This window comes from Chelonoidis abingdonii, chromosome 1 (genome assembly GCF_003597395.2).
Source record: "Chelonoidis abingdonii isolate Lonesome George chromosome 1, CheloAbing_2.0, whole genome shotgun sequence".
Taxonomy (NCBI): Eukaryota; Metazoa; Chordata; order Testudines; family Testudinidae; genus Chelonoidis; species Chelonoidis abingdonii.
The window spans coordinates 259,251,428-259,273,779 of NC_133769.1; the positions used below are offsets into that span (position 1 = coordinate 259,251,428).

The 22,352-nt window shown below is 41.3% G+C and overlaps 2 protein-coding genes across 8 annotated transcripts in view; one reads left to right on the forward strand and one right to left on the reverse strand.

Moving 5' to 3' along the window:
* Positions 1 to 3,783, reverse strand: part of TMCO3 (transmembrane and coiled-coil domains 3) — a 67,623-nt gene extending 63,840 nt beyond the window's left edge. For 2 of the 3 annotated variants that reach the window (XM_075061429.1, XM_032777830.2), the window contains exon 1: positions 3,498 to 3,776. The gene's annotated coding sequence lies outside the window, so the exon portion shown is untranslated. Of the gene's footprint in view, positions 1 to 3,497 lie in introns of all 3 variants that reach the window. The other variant, XM_032777828.2, reaches the window with a different exon arrangement.
* A 119-nt stretch (positions 3,784 to 3,902) lies between these two features.
* DCUN1D2 (defective in cullin neddylation 1 domain containing 2) overlaps positions 3,903 to 22,352 on the forward strand; it is a 63,072-nt gene continuing 44,622 nt past the window's right edge. For 2 of the 5 annotated variants that reach the window (XM_075061434.1, XM_032777831.2), the window contains exons 1-4: positions 3,947 to 4,141; positions 7,540 to 7,756; positions 11,155 to 11,323; positions 20,631 to 20,761. In XM_075061434.1, the coding sequence (XP_074917535.1) occupies positions 4,139 to 4,141; positions 7,540 to 7,756; positions 11,155 to 11,323; positions 20,631 to 20,761 (520 nt within the window). In that variant the 5' untranslated portion in view covers positions 3,947 to 4,138. Of the gene's footprint in view, positions 4,142 to 7,354; positions 7,757 to 11,154; positions 11,324 to 20,630; positions 20,762 to 22,352 lie in introns of all 5 variants that reach the window. The other 3 variants (XM_075061435.1, XM_075061436.1, XM_075061440.1) reach the window with 3 other exon arrangements.

The window sequence follows — 22,352 nt, forward strand, 5'->3', positions numbered from 1 at the left end:
CCTGACTTTTAAACAATCCAGTACTCTGATTGGTCCTCTGGTCAGGTGTTTGGTCCCCTTTGTTCACCCTTTACAGGCAAAAGAAAATTAACCCTTACCTTACCTATGTACTTATGACAGTCATAGTGTTTTAATTGTAGGAGCCCTGACCCAAAAAGGCGTTTGGGGGGTGATGTCACAAGATTATGGTAGGAGGGATTGCGGTGCTGCTATCCTTACTTCTGTGCTGCTGCTGGCACTGCCTTCAGAGCTGGGCAGCTGGAGAGCGGTGGCTGCTGGCCAGAACCCAGATCTGAAGGCAGAGTCACCGCCAGCAGCAGCACAGAAGTAAGGATGGTGTGGTATGGTATTTCCACCCTTACTTATGCACTGCTGCTGGCAGGGTGCCGCCTTCAGAGCTGGGCACCCAGCCAACAGCTGCTGCTCTCCAGCCACCCAGTTTTGAAGGCAGCATAGAAGTAAGGACGGCAATACCGTGACTCCCCTGCAATTCCCTTTTGGGTCAGGACCCCCAGTTTGAGAAATGCTGGTTTCCCCAGTGAAATCTGTATAGCATAGGGTAAAAGCACTCAAAAGACCAGATTTCACAGGGGGAGACCAGATTTCATGGTCCGTGATGCGTTTTTCATGGCCGTGAATTCGTTAAGGCCCTAATAATAACTCACCAAAGAGTGACATGTGAGGTCTGTACCAAAAGCAACCCCATTGTGACGTTCTATACCTCTTGGGAACACCCTACACCCCCTAAGTTCATCCTTATATAATGATTGTGTGATATCCAATGCAAAGTTTGTCGTGTCGGATGTCTTCGGAAGGCTTTTAATGCACTGAGCATTGTTGTTATAGTAATGTTATAGGATTTAATTTCATGTATATAGTTATGAGGCTGAAAATGTGTCATCATGACTTAAAGCCCAGGCAAAAAGCTCTCCAGGAGCAGAGAGGCAGTTCACACCTTATCAGGTCATGTATGGGACAAACCCAGCACAGCCTCACAGGAACAAAGGACATTGGCCTAGGCAGCAACAAAGGATCTGTTGGACTCTTGAGTGAGTCACCCCTCTTCCTTTGGTCAGTTTGGGACTGCAATGAGGTAATGCTCATCTGATTCTGAAGGGTGGGGACACAAAGCCAAGAGGGAAGAAAGAACATGATAAAAGGGAGAGACATTTGCTATGCTCTCTCTCTCTCTCCCACCTATATCTATAGACACCACACCAAGCGAGTGAAGCATGGATGAAAGGGAAAAGCCTGGCTGAAGGGCAACCAGCCAGCCTGTGGTGAGAAGCATCTAAGTTTGTAAGGGCACTGAAAGTGTTAAGATCAGCTTAGAATGCATTTTGTTTTTATTTCATGTGACCAAATCCGATTTGTGCATTGACTTATAATCCCTTAAAATCTCTTTTATAGTTAATAAGTTTGTTTATTCTACCTGAAGCAGTGCATTTGGTTTGAAGCATGTCCAAGACTCCCCTTGGGGTAACAAGCCTGGTACATATCAATTTCTTTGTTAAACTGATAAACTCATATAAGCTTGCAGTGTCCAGCGGGCATAACTGACACTGCAAGACAGATTCGCAGGACTGTGTCTTAGCAACAAATTTGTGAATACTGAAGTGTCCAGTGGGCCTGGGGCTAACTAGTTTTAAGAACATGAAGAAAATCTATATTTTGAGGCATAAGAAAAAGGGAATGGAATAAGCATTCAAACTTTACTCCGCCTTTCACGATTTGAGTGTTTAAATTCTCAAAACTAAAGTTACATTAACCACAGTCCTTTGCATGGCATTCCCTTGCTTTCTTTAAAAAAAGAAAAATAAATATTATCAACTGAATTTGTAAATATTATACTGAGACACCATATTTTAAGTCATATGAAAAAAGATTTCCTTAAATTTGAATATTTAATTAATCAATTATAATGTCTTAATCGTAGCATATAGTGCGGAATTTAGTTACTAGTTTTATTTGAATGTAGGTAATGAAAGATTAGGGTAGGACAGAGAAGACCCTCTACAGTGCTGAGAAGATCCTATACTAATCTAGCCAAAATTATAGTAAGCAACTGTTGATGTTCAGTCAAGAACATAAGAACAACCACACTGGAAACAGTCCAGCTAGTCCAGTATCCTGTCTCCAACAGTGACCATGTTTAGTCAATGGGACAACCCACAGTAGTAAAATTAAACACATGTGTAAGTGTTTACAAAGGCAGGGCCTAAGTTGTCCATGTGGGAATGAACAGCAGAAATCATCCCATTAAGGAATGTGAACTTCTGAAGAGACAAAGCTATCAAGTCTCACTAATTCTGGAGGAGACTGGGGTGTGTTACGTGGATAGGTAGAGTAACAAACTGTCTCACTGGGAACAGATTTTAAACCAGCGTTTGCGGAGGATTTGGCTGGTTTTGTTACAAATCTATTTCTGCACGAGTGTGAAGAGGACAATTTTCCCCTTCTGGATATATCTGAAAGAGATTTTGCCATGTCCTACACAGTTTCTCTCTCTCTAGAAATAAGGAAAGGAGCAAAAGTTTGTGGTTTTCCATTACAACAGTGGTCTCTAAGCTTTTTTGCCCAAGATCACTTTTCAAATGTAAGGACAACCCAAGATCTACCCCACCCTTTCACCAAAAACTCACCCTGCTCGCTCCATCTCCCCCACCCTCACTCACTTTCACCAGGCTGGGGTAGGGATTTAGGGTTCAGAAGGAGGTGCAGGCTCTGGGCTGGAACCAAGGGGTTCACAGTGTGGGAGGGGGCTCTGCGCCAGGACAGAGCGTTGGGGTGCAGGAAGGGGTAGGGGGTGGTGGCTTTGGGAGAGGTTCAGGGCTGGAGCAGGGGGCTGGGGTGCAGGAAGAGGTGAGGAGTGCAAGCTCTGGGAAGGGGTCAGGGCTGAGGCAGGGGATGCAGGAAGGGGCAGAGGGTTCTGGCTCTGGGAGGGGGATCAGGGCTGGGGCAGGTGCTTGGGTGCAGGAGATGGTTCGAGGTGCTGGCTCCAGGAGGTGGATCAGGGCTGGAGTGCGGCCTCCCGCCAGGCAGCACTTACCTCGGGGGCGGGAGGGGAAGTTGTGCATCTCACAGTCTCGGGAGAATGCGTGTCGGGGGCGGGGGGGGAGCTGTTCTGTGCGTGTGTCACGGTCTCTCGGGGTCGGGGAGCTGCGCTGTCTCTCTGACGGTGTCTCTGGGGCAGAGGGGAGCTGTGCTGTGTGCGTCTCACGGCCTCTCCGGGGTGGGGGGCTGACCCGTGACGGGAGGGGTGGCGAGGGGAACACGGGCTGTGCGTGTCAGTCTCTCCAGGGCGGGATGCCCCACTTGGCCGGCTGCGCCCATCGGCCTGTCCCGGCCCAGCAGCGCCGCTTTTCGCTGTCACTTGCGAGGGGCTCGGCCCGGAGCCCGGTAAGGGCTGGGAACCCGCCCACAGCTGTAGGATCCAGGTCACCCTCCTTCCGCCCTCCCGGCGCAGGAGTAACCGGCCCGGCCCGGCCCGCTCCTACCTCAGGGCGGCGGCCGGGTTGGGGCGAGGTGGCCGCTTCAGGCTCCGGCTGCCGCTACCTCCATCCGTCCGGCTCACCAGCAGCGGGAGGAGCCGCAGGCGAGGCCAGCCCAGAGAGGGCGGCCACTCCCAGGGAGCGGGCGTGGTGCCGCGTGCCGTTATCCCTGCTCCTATTGGGCGCCCTACTCAACAGCCCCAACAGCCCCTGGTGAGAAATGACAACACCGCCAGCTGGCAAGCCGCCTATCCTCCTTAGTGCCGGTTGCTCAGTGCAGATGCGGCCCCTTTAAGCGCAATGTCACATGGGATTTGTAGTTCCTAGCTTGCCGAGCCCGCGCAGTGCCCTCTGGGAGATGTAGTCCCGACTTGCCGGCGCAGTGCACGGTGGGTAACAGCCTGCTGCTCGACGGCCCGGTGCATCATGGGAGATGTAGTCCCCTGTACCACTCCAGTCGGGCGCCGACTTTCCAGTGCCTGTGGCGCGGCGACGAGGCGGGGACTGCTGCTCACAGAGAGGCGGCCGGGGCCCAGGGCCCGCTCGCCGGCGCCGCTCAGCGATAGGTGGCTGAGGAGAACCGGTGCGCGCCTGCGCAGGAGGCGGCGGCGCTGGGCAGTGAAGTTGGTCAAAGCACCGGGGATAAGATGGTAGGTGAGAAAATGTCCCTCTTCCCCCCCTCCCGTCTCCCCTTCTCCCGATCCCAGCGCCGCGGCCCTGGCCAGGCCAGCGCGGAGCCCTGTTTCCTGCTGCCGGGGTCGGCGGAGGCAAGGTCACCGGGCGTGGGGCTGGAGGGAGAGGGACGCAGAGCGCGGGGAGGGAGGGCCCCGCCAGGGCCGGGGGGGTAGTGAGGGTCCCGGGGAACTGGGGGTAGAGCCCGCGGCGTGAGGCGCAGGGGGCGGAGCGAGGCTGTGGGTATTTTGAGAGCTGAGCCTGGGAGCAGCAGCATGTACTTGCCCTTTTTTGGGCTTTGGGCTTCCAGGGCAGGAAGGTGGAGCAGAGTCCCTCCCTCCCCTCTCCCGTGTCCGTCTTGTTTTGGGGGGGCCCTTCCAGGCCGCCGCCCGCAGCGGAGTTGGGCTGTAGAGGTTTCGGGGGTTGGGAGTTTGCAGGGCCTTGGGAAGCAGCGAGGAGCTCCCTGTTGCGGGTGGGGGGCGGGAGGGAGCATTTAAGTCTTATGGGGTGTGTTGCGTTTGTGTTGCACGTGTTTGTGCTGGGCTTGGGAAAGGTGGTTTAGGGAGCTCCAAGGGAACTAAAAAAATCACTTGGAGTGGTTCCGCACGGACTTGCTCGGTGTTGTTGTTTTATAAGGAAAGAAAGTTAGACGAGAATCAAAAATCATCCGTAGTATGTACACCCTCTTTCAGCCCTAACTGAGATCACAACCGTGACTCCATAAATCGTTGTCAAAGAAGGGTATTGCCACTTTCCTCAGGAGAGGCTCCAGTAGTTGAGCTGGCAAGTTTTCTTCTAGCCCACCATAGTCCCCAGAGAAAGTCAGCCTAGCGAGTACAAAGCCACTGCACTGGGAAACAGTCCTATCAGGATAATAGTAAAGCTTAAATTGCATTTGGGCACCTAGATGTGACTATGATTGGCAAAATAGAAATGCATATATAGATTGTTATTGGAATAAATATTTGACTGAGTATAGGGGAAATATATGTTCATGCAAAAGAAAGCAGGTTTATGTCCCACTGAGCAACATACCAAGGCCATCACTACTGTGCAAGTACATAATTGGAAAGCCCGGAAAAGTAACAGGAATTCACAATTAATTGAAAGGTGATCAAAGCTATTTTGAAAGAGTCCAAATTAGGCCTCATCTTGCAACATCTGTTTTAAATAGGTGACATATTTTAACAATTTTTAGAATTTTGGTGGTGATGTGGCAGATTATATTTTTCAAGTCAGAGTACATAAAGTATTTCACCTCATTGCGACCTATTACAAAATATGCATACTATGTTGCAATCATTTAGAAAGAAGACATGCTAGAAAAAATGATTTCTCTTTTTTAAAAATAAAAAATCTGTATGTATGTAATTTAAATGGAACTTAAAACTGTGTTTTGAAGAACAATTCTGCATTGGCAGAGAGGTGAAGTGAATGATCTTCTTTTTCATCTCTGTCCTTTTGAAGCAGAAAAGAGACAGGTTACTTGAAGTTCGTAGACCTTATATATATGACATAACTTTTAGTTTGCAGCGTTGTAGCCATGTTGTCCCAGGATATTAGAGAGACAAGGTGGGTGAGGTAATATTTTTTTTTATTGGACCAACTTCTAGTGATGAAAGCTTGTATCTTTCACCACCAGAATTTGGTCTAATAAAAGATATTGCCTCACCCACATTGTCTCTAACAACCATGACAACTAAAAGTTCTATCACAGATTCCTATTGTGAAGTCACCCAACACTAAATTAATTGTAACTAGAAAGACTCTTGTTTAAATATACAAGATTTTATTGTAGAACGATTTCTTATATTTCCACTTGAAGGAAAATTTAGGATTTTTAAAAATATAAATAGAGGTACACAGTATCTCCAGTAGGGAAAAAACAAAGATAATTTAACATTTCCTTTGAAAATCAATTGCATTTATTTCTGTGGCTATAAAGTTGTTCCCATTTTATGAGTATTCTTTTCTGTATTTTTTCAATATTTAGAAAACAAATTTATGAAGGAAAGAACAAAGTCTCTATCTTGTGCATATGATGCACTTCTTGTCTTATATCATCTGCAATAATCTTTTAATGATATGACTATATGTAGAGTGTGTAAAAGAGATAAAAGATGTATGTAGATTTAAACTGTAGTGTTACATTGAACATGAAACAGTGATGTGCAGTAGAATATATTATAAAAGCTTGTTCATCAGGTATTAGCAAGTCAATGCGTCACTTTACACTGTTGTTAAATACTAGGGTGAGCAAATTATGAAGTGTTTACCCAGATAACTTAGTTATCTACCCAGAAACATAACTTGTACTAACTGGGATGAGTAAAAGAGATGTATTGAAACTCAAAGAGAGTTTGATTTTTTTAAAAGTTACTTTATATACAGCAGAGAATAATGGTAAAACACATTGGTAGCAGATTTTTGCTCTCTTTCAAACCTCTTTCCCCCAACTCCTATATTCTCCAGAAGTATCCCCTGGGAACGTAGATCTATGGTTTGCCGCTGCTAATTGCCATCAAGAAAAACATTTCATGGTTCCTATAAACCCTATTTTCTACTGAATAAAAGTAATCAATGTAATTGGTTAAAATAAACATCTCTTCTATTGTCAGAACATATTAATGCTTTTGCTTAGATTTACAAAAACTTTTTGTAATCTCATAATATTGAGTGAATCTCTTGCTTGGCTTCTTTATCAATTTTATTTCCTTTTGGCCTCACTTTTTCTGAAACCAACAATGAACAAGTTCCCAGTGTTAAAATTGAAAAGCGCTTTGTAACTTTAACTGCCTTAAATAATCAACTGGAAAACACTATTGTTCACTAGCACTAGAAATTAATTAGGAAAAATCTTAAGTCAACTGTTAAACTTTTCAGATATTTCTCAAGGCCTTTATTTACAGAATCTCTGATTATTTTTTTTTGATTTTTTTTTTTTAGACTCATACCTTTTGAAATGTATTTTATCATTAATGGTAGACTTATTTTCAGCAAATAGACCCAAATGTCATAACAGTAGTATTTTAGAGTTTTTAACCAAATAATTCTGAATTTAATGGGAAATACCTGGAGATCAAACAATTCGTACAAAACAATTGTGTGTACGTGAGCAGGAACACAAATTTGAATTTATTGTTGCCAGAATATTTGCTACTAAAATGTACATACAGATGCTGTCATTTCAGTTTCCAGAAATGCTGTCTTTTTAACTGCAGAAGAGCAAGGCTTTGTCTTCCTTTAATTCTGAAGTGAAACTTGTCACATGCCAAGAAAGCTAAACCCCTTTAGAAGATAGGCACTAGTAGTAGAATGCTGAAACAAACTTCTGGATTAGCTTCATTGGCTTTCCTGCTTCTTTTGCATCCCAAAGCATAAGCTTAAATCGTCTCAGAAGGACAAGGTCCGCCAGTTTATGGCATTTACCCAGGCTGGTGAAAGGACTGCTATATATTGCTTAATGCAGAATGAGTGGAAACTAGAAGTGGCAACAGACAACTACTTCCAGAACCCAGACTTGTACTACAAAGAATCCATGAAAAATTCAGTAGACAGAAAGAAATTAGAACAATTGTATAACAGGTACAAAGGTAAGGATCAGTCTTTTAACTATTTCATTTTAATTATGTTTCTACTTTACTTTTTTGCCACTGATAACATCTTTTAAGACTGCTAAAGCAATATTCTACTTTTAATTTTTGATCTGTATGTAGCTATAATAGGAGGTTCTCTGGAATGTAAGGCTGTTTTTTTTCTTCTTCTTCTTGCATATCTTATGTTCACTGTGGAAATCCAAAATTTTGTTTTATAAAGTATAAATCACCTTAACCATAGGAAGGACTGCATATGAAGTTAGAAAAAAATGGACTAAAATCAGTTACTTATGGACTTGACCATGGCTGTGTACAAGCACATTATGCATAGTATTTGATCTCTTGTCCATGAAGTCTGTTAAGGAATTTTGGTATGTGATGTTACTTTGCATGGTAAAATTATGACTGTAATTTCTCTATTAAATGTTTAAGTATAGTTGAGATAAAAGGGGGTAATCTTTTATTTTAAAGCACAAGAACGCTTTGAGCTACAGGAAAGGGTCTGATAACGCTATCAAGCAGGGAAACTCAGAATTAAGTTTGAAACTCCATCCTTAATTTACCCTTTGTGCTTGCATATTACATCATAAATGATATGCCAGATCACCTACTGTTTAGATATGCTAGGAAAAACATACTCACAAGGAAGTGAATTAAAGGTGGAGTTGTGTTTTATTTTCCATTTCTTTTTTTATTTTATGGTAGTGTTTAAAAGAAGAGGAAAAATAAAAGGGGAAAAAATGGCCATGGAAGTGTAAGAATTGACGTGATCCAGTGTAAGAGCTCCTTTTGAAATGTTAATATTTTATATTAATGCATGTAAATGTTTATTAAATAGAATGAAGCAGCTCTGAATCATTACTATCTGTTGCTTAAATCTAAATCTTCATCTAGACATTTTTTGAAATGGATATTTGACCAGACTTTTGTCTAGTCTGAATCCTTTTTAAACCTACTGTATGGTTATGATTTTTGCCAGAATTGCTTTGTATGTACATTAGTCTCTTTCTTATTAATAACTACACTATTTTGAAAGGTTTTAAACACCATAAAGGCTTGTTCCATATTACAGACAGATGATCTTCAAAATTTCATTTTAAAAACATAAGGCTGCATTGAGTTGTAAGCACACAGATATTGAGGCAAAACTGGAACATTTTTGTGTACTTGTAGAAGTTTACTAAACCACTTGGTTTAATTTTGCTTTTATTTATATCAGTCTTTTTTTCTTGGCTTTTGTTTGCCAAATTTAAAGGAAGCAAATACATATAAATTCTGAACTGTTACCTATACTTGAATACTGAAGGAATTTTATGAGTCTTATTCATCTTTCATTATTTGTGCTGTTTACTTTTCTATTTCATTTCAGTTTGTTGAAAGAAAATACTCTAGTCAGTTTTGTCCTTTTCATGCATCAGCAACATATTGCAACGTTGTTAGGACTGAAAAGGCTGTAAGGGCATCTAAACAAATTTTCAGATAAATTAATAAGGGAAAAATTCATCATGAAAGCATTTGTATTCATATTAGTATTTTTAAACATCTTTTTTTTTTTTTTTTTTTTTTGTTAGAAACTAAACTTTACCTTAGCTGCCTGGCCAGAATTTCTTTTTAAGCCCTTAGAAAGGGTTTGCTTATAGAACATAAAGAAAAATGTGTAGATGGCATCATGTTTGAAATGTGAGATGACACATATTTCATTGTCCAACTGTTCTGTCCTTTCCTACTTGTTTTTTGCTTATTTAACGAATAACATCCAAATCAGATCAATGCATGTTCATTTTTATTATTCCCTCAGTTGCCCAGATATTGTGAATAATAACAGTTTGAGTGGGATCTTGTCTTCTTTGAAGCCAGTGGGAGTTTTACCATTGACTTCATTGGAGACAAAATTTCACTGCAAATATTGTAAGAATAATTTTAAAACTTAATAAATAAGATATTCTCTTGGAGCCTGATTCTTACAACACACTAGATTGCTTTACTCTTTCCTCCAACTCTTAGTTCCATCAATTTCAATGGAATTACACCCGGGAGAAAGAGAAACAAGTAGTAACTGCTGCATCAAGTCCTTATTTAATTATTGGCTACTTTTAATCTTTAGTCATTCAGAAACTTCTGGGGAACCAAAGCGATGCTAAAATGAAGCTGCATATTAAGGCCCTGATCTTGCAGTCTGATCAGATTTCAGGATCAGGGTCTAATAAAGACCTGAACTGTTGAAGTCTACACCAATTAGTTATCCAAAATATCAAACTTAAAAGAATATTTCAGTTGCATTTTAATTGTAGCTGTAATATAGCAAGCTGTTGTTATTAAAGACATGACTTGTTGCATCTAAATTTGGGGAAAACAGTTCTGTATTTTGAGTAGTACATGTTGTATATGAAAAATAGAAGGGTAACTTTGAAGATACTTCTTATGTATGTGTAACCATAGTGCATTTTTAAGAGAATCCTGCATTATAGTGTAATTGGTATTCTGTAGCAAAATAAAATAGCTGACAGGCCTATATAATACAGTAACAGCTTCTTTTTAATCATTTCTGAGGGTCAGACTAATTAAAAATCCAATATAATTTTGATGAAGGATTTGTTTGAGGGTTTTGTTTATTTGAGGGTTTTTGTTAGATTTAGTACTCCATATTAAATGTTTATAATTATGGTTGTGACATAAACTGACACTGGCAATTACAGTGTGTGGTTCTATCCTAAGTGGTAACCGCTTATTATTAAACAGTTATATATGTCACAGTGCTGCTGAATGGCCTCATCCAGGTTGAGGCCTGTTGTGCTAGGCACTAAATAAACATTGTGACTTATTGATTTGGTCACTCTGCAAGTATTAAAAAAAAAAAAAAAAAAACCCCTCCCTTCCAGCCTCCCAAATTAACCCTGGGCTCTGAAATTTAAGTTCTTCCCTTTTCATGTATCACTACCAGGAAAAAGAATCTGTAGCTAAATTTGGTGTTTCTCCTTCACCTGTTGTAGGGTTCTAACCAGTAAATGCCTTATCGACTTGTACATTTTATAGCAGTCTGGGTATAATCAATTTCAGTATTTCCTCCCTACAGTTAGGCAGTTCCATCTATTGTTTTTGTCGGTCTTTCACACAGCAATGGGGAGAAGGGAAAAATACTAAGGGGTAATCATTATTTTTAAAAATAATTTTAAAAACTCACAAAAATTGCCTGGGGGTCTTTGGAAGATAAACCTTTTAACTCACTTTTTGAAATAGACTAGATTTCAAATTGATGACTTAATTAAGAATGAATATATTTGAGAAGTACTCATACAATAGCTTCTGCACTGCAGCATGTCAAAACTGTTCAGATCATTAGTCTATAGGAAAGTTTTTAATATGTTTTGTAATACTTTTTATATTTTTGACTGCAGACCCACAGGATGAAAATAAAATTGGTATTGATGGAATCCAGCAGTTTTGTGATGATTTAAGCCTGGACCCTGCCAGTATCAGCGTCTTGGTCATAGCATGGAAGTTCAGGGCAGCCACTCAATGTGAATTCAGTAAAAAGGAATTTGTAGATGGCATGACAGAGTTGGGGTGAGTGTATCAGTTTTCTGTGTAGTTCAAAACTTTTTAGGGCCTAAGCCAACTCCCACTGAAGTCAATGGAAAGCTTTTTAAAACATTCCAGGGATTTGCTCCGCGCTACCCTTAATTTAGACTGAATTGACTTACTATCCAGTCTCCACTTCTCCAGTCTACATTCTCCCTGTCACCTTCTTCTAAGTTTGTGCATTTTTGTTCACTTGTTCTGGGTATTTATCTTAATAACGTCTTTTCACATCTCATCTTAAGTCTAATTTGTCTGCTTCTTTGCCATTTCCTCACTCATTATAGCTAGTAGGAAAATACTTCTACATTTCAGCTTCCTCTTATTTTTTCCTTCACCATATGTCTTTCCCTTTTATTTGTATGATAGTCGCTATACCCAGTTCTGTGAAGTGTTCTCTCTTTATTCCACCTTTATGGACCATGAATCCCAGAAGTTAGTATTTTTGCTAGAATGCTGCAATAGCAACATTCTAAACATCTGCTAATGGTCTAATTAGATTAAAATAAATATTTCCATGATATTAAACTTAAGAACTCCAGTTGTACTTATTTGTATAAGGTAGCACCTAGAAATCCCAGTCATGGACCAGAGCCCCATTGTGGTAGGCACAGCACAAACACATAATTAAAAGACCGTACCTATCCCCAGAGAGCTTACAGTGTAAGCAAAATGTGATCAGAAACAGAGGTGAAATGGCTTGCTGAAGATTACATAGCAAGTCATTGGCATGGCTGGGAATAGAATCCAGGTCTTTTGACTCCCAGTTCAGTGACCTTTACACTATACTATATTGCCATTCCAATTAGGTACATTTGTAATATAGTCTGAAAAATGATTTTGTGAAAAGTGGTATGGTGTGGTTCCATATTATTTTTTTACTCAGTGGCTTCATTGCTCATTTGCTCAAACTGCAAATTTAAAAGATTTGTCTCATTAAACCTGGAATTTGAAATTGAGCTGTATTCCTGCAGTTTCCCTCAGAGCTACTAGTAAGTGTTTTCATTTCAGAAGCATCTATCACTGTAGTAGCTGAATGTTCCAGTGGGATGAAATCTTTGCAACTCAAATTTAGCTGACCATTTTGAAGATAAATAAGTTACAGTAGACTCCAGCTCATGCTTTCATGACTGTGTTGCCTCTGCAAAGCTAAATATAGTAAAATAAGCAACGAGTTTTAAGAAGCTACACTTCTGAATGTGACTATAGCTCATTTGTATAATGTGTGCATCTGAGTTTTACCAAAATTTCAGTGAAGCATCATGCACCTTTTCTTGATTTCCTTTCCCATAATTACTGATTTAGATAATGATGGCAGTAGTGATCCTTTCTAATTAGCCTGCTCTTCCTGTCTGATTGATTTTAGGGATGCCCAGTAATGGAAGTGAATAGTTCAGGAGTTGAAATTTCATTTCTGCTAACTTTTGTTTTAATCCCCTTATTATTGATTGAAACTATGAACCCCCAGCCTGGGAGAAAGGGAAGAGCTACTGAACACACTTCTTCTTACCTCTCCCCTTTCAGGTTAGTTTGGCTTATGCAAAGTCATTACAGGCATAGAACCTAGGTCTCCAACATGACAAAACCCAGTCTTATTCACTGCCTTTCAGAGTGACTAAATCAGTTTTCGTTATCCTATCAGTAACTGCTATACACCACACACCTCCCAGAACCAATGATAAAATCCAGGATTCATGTGACCACTTTACCACCAATTTTGTACTTTGAAAACTGTGATTTGTAAACTATGATGTGAATTGCCAAAATATACATTTCACATTTCAGTAATTTGTTACACATTTTGCTTGTGTCACCCATTGGTCAGTGTGTATGTTGACCTGTGGGTGAAAGTCTGTGACAACTCTGAGAGCCCAGCTCTTTAACACAAGCATGCTTTTAGTTGTGGGGGTCATCTGTTCAATGCCTGGTTTTGGCCAAGATGGGAGCCATGAACCATCACCCTTTCAGGTTCACAAAAATGTGTGCCCAGGCTTCAGACTGGCACTTTAATGCAAAACTTTAACATTGACCTCAGTAGGACAAAGGCAAAATAATTTCCCAAATGTATAGAATGTGTGATAGTCAGATGTTTTAATCTGTTGATATGAAAGCATATGAGGTCACTGTTAAGGCTTTGTGTTGAGTGCATATTTGATGAAGTAGGGGGTATGTATTGCTCTTGGCTGTCAGTTGAAAAGTGGAAGTGAAAGCCTTAGGGAAACTGTTGCAGCAATATGAAGGTGGGAAAGAATGTATATGTTTTTTCCATTTTTCTAAGCAGGAAGGATTGATTTAAATCAAAACTATTTAAATCAGCAAGTAGGAACGTTGGTTTAAATAATCTATTTTAATTGTGTTTTGCATTTTTACTTCAGTTCTTTTCTTAAAGAAAGGTTTATTCGTATAGGTTGGTAACCATTAAAACAAGTTGATTTGGAACTAAATAGAGCCTTTTCACTAAATTTGTTCTGTGTTTTGCTAACCAGGAAGATACACTATGTCTGTGCACATTTATTTAAGCAGTTGCATAGCTTAACTTGCATTTTTTCAGATTCTTAATGTTCCCTTTTTTATTCTGTTGGAAAACAATGAATGATATATTTGTTGTTTACCTGATGATGACTAATTTTTTTACTTGTGATTTGTCTCAGCCTCTATTTGGATGGATACTCAAATTCAATTAAAATGCACAAAAACAGGATTTAAAAAAAATAAATAGAACTACCTTCAATGTGCTAGATCAGTGGTTTTCAAACTTTTTTTCTGGCGACCCGGTTGAAGAAAATTGTTGATGCTCATGACCCAACGGAGCTGGGGATGAGGGGCTCAGGGCTGGGGCAGAGGGTTAAGGTGTGGGATGGGGCTGGGAATGAGGGGTTCAGGGTGTGGGAGGGAGTCCTGGGCTAGAGTAGGGGGTTAGGATGCAGAAGGGGTTTAGGGCTCTGGGCTGGGGGTGCAGGCTCTGGAGCAGAGGGCTGGGGATGAGGGGTTTGGGGTGCAGGAAGGGGCACCAGGTTTTGGGGGGGCTCAGTACTGGTGCAGGGGATTGGGGCATGGGGTTACCTCAGGCAGCTCCCAGTCAGCAGAGCAGCGGGGGTGCTAAGGGAGGCTGCCTGCCTGTCCTGGCACTGCAAACCACGCTGTGTCCGGCTCCTAGGCAGAGGCGCACAAGCAGCTCCACACGGCTCCCACCGGCTGGCACTGCCCCCCTCCCCTCCCAATTCCCATTGGCCAGTTCTTGGGGCGGGGGCAGCGCACAGAGCCCCATGCTGCCCCCTGGCCTAGAAACCGGAACTACTGCTGGCTGCTTCCAGGGTACAGTGCGGTGTCAGAACAGGTAGGAACTAGCCTGCCCTAACCAGGCAGCACTGCCAATTGAATTTTTAACAGCCCGGTCAGCGTTGCTGACCAGAGCCACCGTGAGCCAGTGCCTTACATTCCACAACCCAGTACTGCATCGCCACCTGCAGTTTGAAAAACCACTGTGCTAGATACATAGCTTTTTTCTTATCAGACATGTTTTGCATTTAAAACATACTAATTTGTTAAAGAAGGGAAGTATTGTCTGTAGTTAATTAATTGAACTGATTGATTGTTTCTGGCCGCTATGTCTTTCAGAATTTTAGAACTAGTAGACCTCATCCTCTTACATGTAGCTTTTATTCATTGATTGGACAAGGATAGCAGCTTCTTTTTCAACTCCCAATTGGTTTCTCAACTTTAAATGAACTTGTCATTGAACTGAAGTAGGTGAATAAAGTGAAGTAGAGAAAATATACTCTCTGCACTTGCAAATAGGCTACTGCTGTTAAAAACTAGTTTAGCACTTCAGCAAACTCTGATTCCAGTGGCTTAGCCCATGATTTCCACCAATTCAGTGGACTGACTTTCTTTAAAATACGGCAGCAAAAATGCACTGCTTAATATTATTTTTGGATTTAATGTAATTGATTTTAATAATTTGTAATAAGGTTAGGCCTTAACATAAGTTATCTGTTTTAAGTGGTTTACTTAAAAAAACTATATGTAATTTAAACAAAAAAAAAATCTGATTTTTTTTTGTAACTAATTTTTATCCATCCTACTTTTAAGGTTTTGTATGGGTGGGGTTTATCTTACTGCAACCTTAGCTGTGTCTAAATGTTTGTTTGCTAATTGTGCAGTACATCAGCTCCATCTTTCTAGATGTTCTCTGTACTGGTCATTTTAGTATTCTGAGAACTTGTGAGGGATGAGGTATCTGGGGTTGAAGTTAGGGCAACAGTACTGGAAATGAGTAGAACCCTGCAAAACCACAGGTATCCACTTTATATCTGTGGATGATTTCTGCAGATAGCGTGAATGTGGATACAAATTTTGTATCCACGCAGGGCTCTGACAGTAAGACCTGGACGAGCAGCTGTGAGGACCACCTGCCCTGGGCAGGAGGCCTAGGGGGGCAGGGACACTGGGCGGGGACATTGCTTGGACCCCATGCCCAGGGCAGGTAGAGGGTCCGCCGTGGATCCCCACAGCTGCCTGCCTGACTCTTACCATGGCTGGGTTGCACCTCCAAGCTGCCGTAGCCAGAGCCAGGTTGGGGAAAGCCGTACTGGCAGCTGTGGGGAGCTGGGTCTCTCCACTTGCCCTGGGTGGTGGGGCTGGACACTGGGCGGTGGGTTGCTCGGGGCCACCAGCCATGCAAACACCTGTTCTTGCTTTCAGGTGACATTTTAAACAAGTAGTGGTCAGCATTATCTCCTGCAAATTGTAATCAAACTTGTTTGTCTGAGCGATTGTCTGAAGTAGGACTTAGTGGGCTTCTAGGCTCTAAAGTTTTACATTGCATTCAGAAATAATAGTTTTTTTCTGTATATAATTCTACATTTGTAAATTCAACTTTCCTTATAAGATTGCACTACGGTACTTGAAAAACTGGATTGAAAAATATAATTATTTTTGTTATAGTGCAAATATTTGAAATAAAAATAAAGTGAACACTTTGTATTCTGTGTTGTAATTGAAATCAATATATTTGAAAATGTAGAAAAAATCCAAAAACATTTAAATAACTGGTATTATATTATTATATAACAGAGCGATTAATCCACTTGACCACCGCGCCCCCCCCCCCCAAACACCATCTCCCAGTACACACACACCCCTCCAGCACCTCGAAAAAGACCCTTGAACTCCCCCTCCCCCCCAACACCTGTTTCATGGAAAAGATGTATCAAATACATTCTTCTCATGTTGACTGATCCACTCCCAGAAGGGTCACATTGAGTTCCACTAATTGAGATTGTTGTAGAGGTGCATGAAGAGCTTTGGCCTGTGACTTGACCCCATATTCTTGTTGCTAATAAAATTTAGCTTGGTTTGAGGTTGTTGTACTGCAGGAAGATACTAATAAGGTGCCAACTTCTATAAAACACAAGTGTTTGTTAGGCCCCTGCTCAAGAAACCATTTGTTGCTTGTGATCTCATCAATTCCTAACCTCTTTCTAAGCTTTTCTTTTTGGGTAAGGAATGAATATGGAAAAAAGGGAATGAAAAAACTTTGATGTCATATGAAGTCCTCTTATTTATTTTATCCCTTTCATTCTTGCTTTTGGCTAGAGACTGATAGGATAATTGCTTGATCATCTAACATGGGGCAGCAGTAGGTGTTCATATTGATTCTTTTTAAACCTGCCAGCAGACTTTAGTGGTTTCACTTCTTTCTGATGGTATTGCTCTTCTGCACTCAGAGCTGTTTTAGACAGAATTCTGCTCAACACATATGTGAGGCTGTTTGTGTGTAGGTGACCAATGGTCTCTTTGTCTGGCCATTGATATGCTGATCATAGGTGGTTTGACACCTTTCTTGTTGAACCCAGGTGCTGCAGTCTCTCTGCTTTCCTAACAGTAGGCATAGATTAGGATTTAGATAAAAGGAAAATGACTGAGGCTTGATCCAGACAAAACGATACTGCCAGAAAGTCTCTAGAGTATGGCATCTGTCTCCATTATTTAGGGAGTTGACCTACCCTTCAAACAAGAAGTTCTTGATATAAAGAAGTGTTTGAATCTCTAATTGCACATTATCAGAGTGAACTAACTGGAAGTCAAAGATATTTTAGCTGCACTACATAAGGCAGTTGTGACCAGTTCTCCATGATGTGATCTTTGCCATGACTATCTGCGTCTTTCACCTTCAAAATAGATTTCATCAATGTGCTCTAATAAAGTTATTCTTGAGGTTTCAGCTGATTAAAAAAAAAAAAATGAAGCTGTCTGCCTGCTGGCAGTTTTAGCTGGAATAAATTTATTAAGGTGATTCTCTGAAAACTATATTGTTGCCAAGGGGAGGTGGAACCATGGGGAGAGGGTGGCGTGGAGGTAGAAGGCAGTGATGGCTAGTGCCCTGTTGTGTAATGTAGTATATGTGGGCCAAAGGTGTTAACATAACCCAGTTACTGTCCAACATTAAACAGTGTTAAACAAGATTTGGGGTTTGTTATACAGAGACCACAGCCTGTTTAGTACCGTGGCAAACACACCATTAAAAATCCTTTAAACTTTCTATTAAAGATAAAAGAAAAAGGAAAAAACAGTTCAAGCATTTTAAATCTAAAGTATTAAATAAGGCTTTTATTTTAACAGCATCTCTTTTTCCCTATCTCTTTAGATGGAGAAAGCTTTTAGAAGGAAAACCCCTGTTGTTTAACAGTCTCTTAGAAGGTATCAAAGATGGTAATAACTATCCTTTTGGGGGTCAGAGAAGAGGTTAGTTGAGATGAGCTGGAGCTGTTGTTAGTCTGATCCTATTTCATCTCAGATGGTGTTTGTCAGCTCTATTGGCCCCAGCTGAATCCCAATGTCATTTGGGTCCCTATCTCTGACCACCTCTGGTCAGAACATCTCTCAGGATCAGGATGACAAAGCATAGGATCTCAGAAGATGGTGGGGGTGGCAGCCATGGTAATGAAGCTTACTCTAGTAGCCTGTTTTTCTCTACGTAGTCTCCTTCTTTAAGGACCCAGAAAAGGAATCATGGGCAATATAGCCTGTCCCATCATTTTGTCCACCAGTCAGGCCTAATTTCTGACATACCAATTTTGGTTCACTTATTTCTGGTTCCACACTTTCTTGTTTATCAAGAATAATCTTAACACAGTCCTTGAGTTATATCTGTAGCCTTTTTGTTTGGACTAATTCTCCCTGTCTCTCTTTCATACCTTTTCCCATCAGCATATTTTGTTATAAGTTATCATGACATCTTCTGAACTCTCATTTACTTTTTACATTGAGTTCTCAATTAAGGCAAATTTGTAGGCCGAATTATCAAAACAGTTCCTGCAATAGAAATGTTGTGGGGGATTGTCTCTGTTTCTGTCCTTGCTCAGCTCTGCTTCCCCTCTGAGGGCATGGCTACGCTCGAAACTCCAAAGCGCTGCCGCGGCAGCGCTTTGAAGTGTGAGTGTGGTCACAGTGCTGGGAGAGAGCTCTCCTAGCACTGCAGGTACTCCACCTCCCCAAGGGGATTAGCTTACAGCGCTGCGAGCCATGCTCCCAGCGTTGGGTCACTGTTTACACCAGTGCTTTACAGCACTGTAACTTGCTGCACTCGGGGGTGTTTTTTCATACCCCTGAGCGAGAAAGTTACAGCGCTGTAAAGCGCCAGTGTAGCCAAGGCCTGACTCTGCCCCATGCTATCAAGTTCCAGTTGCTCCCTCCCTACTGGCTGATTGTTTGGGAGCTGAGAGTCGGTCAGATTCTGGCCACCCACTCAGCTCAAGCAATAGGTGGGGGCAGGGCACACCTCCATCAGTGGAGAGGTAGTAATTGTGTGCACACATGTGGAGGCAGAGGTGACGGCAGGACCCAGATAGGCTGGAGCAGTGCCCAGGATTGGGCTGGGGAGCAGGTAGGAGCCGGGGTGATCTCTTCGTCTCCTATTCCTCTATTCCCCTCTCCCATTCAAGATGTGCTTCAACTCCTCTGTTGTTCGTAATTTGCTTCCAGGTTCAATTCATAGTATTGGCTACATCCAGTAATCTGTCTTTTGGTTTGTGTCCTTGCTACCTGAGAAACCCTTATGCTTCCGATATGACGCTGAGTCAGCTGAGGTCAAATTGGGTAATTTAGCTGGTAATGTCTCAATATTATTGTCTTTAAGCAGAAGGATCTCAATTCTGAAATTTTCCTCCACCTTGGTCTGCCAATCCGGCCTTCAGGTCATGGTGGAGGACTTGTCTTTTTCCTGTTTTTTGATTAAGGAATGTGACAGTGTGGATGATTCAGTTTAGTGGTTGAAAAATCTTCTAAAGTTAACATTGGTCACAAGCTTAACATGTAGTGCAATTCCCATATGGTGTACATAGACTATGGTGTGTGGTTTCATAAATTTTAAAAACCTCACATTTAGTGGAACAGCAATAAAAGTAATAAAGAAACAATACATTACAATTCAATAGGATTGCAGTTAGTTATACTTGTTTTGCTTGATTCTGGTGGTCCTGTTTAAGGTAGAAAAGCGTTCATTAGTCCATCAGCTCAACCAATTAAGAGTTTTCTGATCAGCTCTAATCTGCAGTCTGAGGTGTGCGCACACGCGCACATTCACATACCCATCAATTCACACACATGTGCACAAACAAATATACTCACAAAAGTAGTCTTAGGTATTAACCACCACCAAGAAATAAAATAAACAGCAACTTGTAACTTACGATATCCACAGCAACACAGTTTGGGAAACTGTTACTTATTCCCATACATTACATCACTCTACAAGGGCATTTTGAGATCCAGTGGCTTGAAGCTGAAGGTAAATAAATTCAGACTAGAAATAAGCTGTAAAACTTTTACAGTCGGGGTAATCAACCATTGAAACAACTTACCTAGGGATGTCGGAGATTCTCCCTCACTTGGAGTCTTTAAACAAAGATGGGACATCTTTCTAAAAGCTGTTCTCTTAGCTCGACCAGCAGTTCTGGGCTGGATACAAGGATTATTGGGTGAGAATCTCTGCACTGTTTGGCAGGAGGTCAGTCTAGATGATGATGGTCCATTCTGCTATTGAAATCTATGGAGAAAAAAGTCCCTAACTAAATGGCTCAACCTTACTCGTCTGTATACTTTTGGTGCTTGTATAGAACCACCTTTCTGCTTAGGTCCCTTAAATGTTTAGTAAAGTAAACCAAAGTGGTATTTTATAATTGAATCTTACAATAATGTTACTCATTTGTGTTTTTATAATATTTTTAAACTTCTTTTCTAAAATGGTTTATGTATGGTTTATATACAAATATTGTCATCTCTTCTGCGGCAGGTGTGACACCACAGACAAGCTAAAAGCTCTACTGCCAAGATTGGAACAGGAGCTAAAGGATCCAATAAAGTTCAAAGATTTTTATCAGTTTACCTTTACCTTTGCTAAAAACCCTGGACAAAAAGGTTTAGGTAAGTATAAAAACCCAGAAGAGAAGGGTAAAACAACAAGCTTGATTCATGTACTTTCAGTAATATAGTATTCACTAGTTGCAAATGATGACTATAGTAAGTTCACTTAATGATTTCTGTGCCTCCTCCCCCCCCCCATTTAATCTTTTCTTTAATATTGCCTTGGGTGAGGTAAATTAGCTAGGTTTCCTAGCACATTTGACATAATATCTACTCTATGAATTTAAATAAATTCAGTATATAGGTGCACATGGCAAGAAGGTCCTTAGAAAAATTAACACAAACCTATAACTAGTATTAAAGGTGATACTTAGACTGTAAGCTGCTCTGGTATGAATACCATATTGTCTTCCTTGTTTTGTTCAGCACTAACTAAACTTCTGCTGCTCTATTCATCCCAGAATGGAGGCAAACCCTTGGAAACCCCACTATCCTGAACAAAAACTTTACACAAAGATGAAAATTGTGGGCTGACACTAAAGTAGGCCTGCTTTGGTATCATATTTTATTTTGATCCAATTTGGCATAAAACGTAGGATCAGCTTCTTGTTAGTAGGTAGATATCAGCATACAGTTTTGCAGGGGCTGGCAACCTCTGGCTCGTAGCTCACCAGGGTAAGCACCCTAGTGGGCTGGGCCAGTTTGTTTACCTGCCAGGTTTGGCCAATCGCGGCTCCCACTGACCGCGGTTCGCTGTCCAGGCCAATGGGGACAGCGGAAGGTGGTGTGGGTGAGGGATGTGCTGGCCACGGCTTCCTGCCACCCCCATTGGCCTGGGACAGCAAACTCGTTGGTCAGTGGGAGCTGCAATCGGCCAAACTTGCCGACGTGGCAGGTAAACAAACTGGCCTGGCCTGCCAGGGTGCTTACCCTGGCGAGCCGTGTGCCAGAGGTTGCTGACCCCTGCAGTATCGTTTTTTTTACAGTTCTCTTAACAAGACTCTGACAGTTCATCCCAACCCATACTTTGCTGTTGCTGTCAGTATAACAACCGGTATTCTTTACTCACTGCCTGATGCAGTACTGTAAATATATCTTTTCTCACCTGCTGTTTCCTTATGACATTTGTCAAGTCAAGGGTGTTTACCTAGTTTATAAGTAAAGTATCAAACCTTTGGTATTAAATAAATTCGTAAGTTTTTGTCCAACAGATACTAAAGGAATTTATCCATGGAGCAGACAACAGCTTGATAAAACCAGCTAACACGAGCACTAACAAAACATTTATTATATTGTCATCAGTGTAACAATATTGTCGTCATTCTCTTTTGCTATATGCACATTATTTGGGAGAAAGTAGTCACTTATTCCAGACACTTTAATTGTGTATCACTCTGAAATTGGTGTGGATGTTAACAGACATTTTTACTATGAAAAAGTAGCTTGAGGGGAAGGAGAGTGAAGATGGACAAGAATAGGAGCAAAAACTGTTTCAGACAACCTTGGCTGAGAGGTTTGTTCATTCTTTCCTTGGTTTGACTTTGGGTGTCTGGTTCTTGCCTTCCCTGCTGGCTTTGGAGGTTTTTTCAACTATGATGAGTTTTATCAGCTTTATTTTCCTTTAGGTATTGTCCCTCTCACCAAATATTTT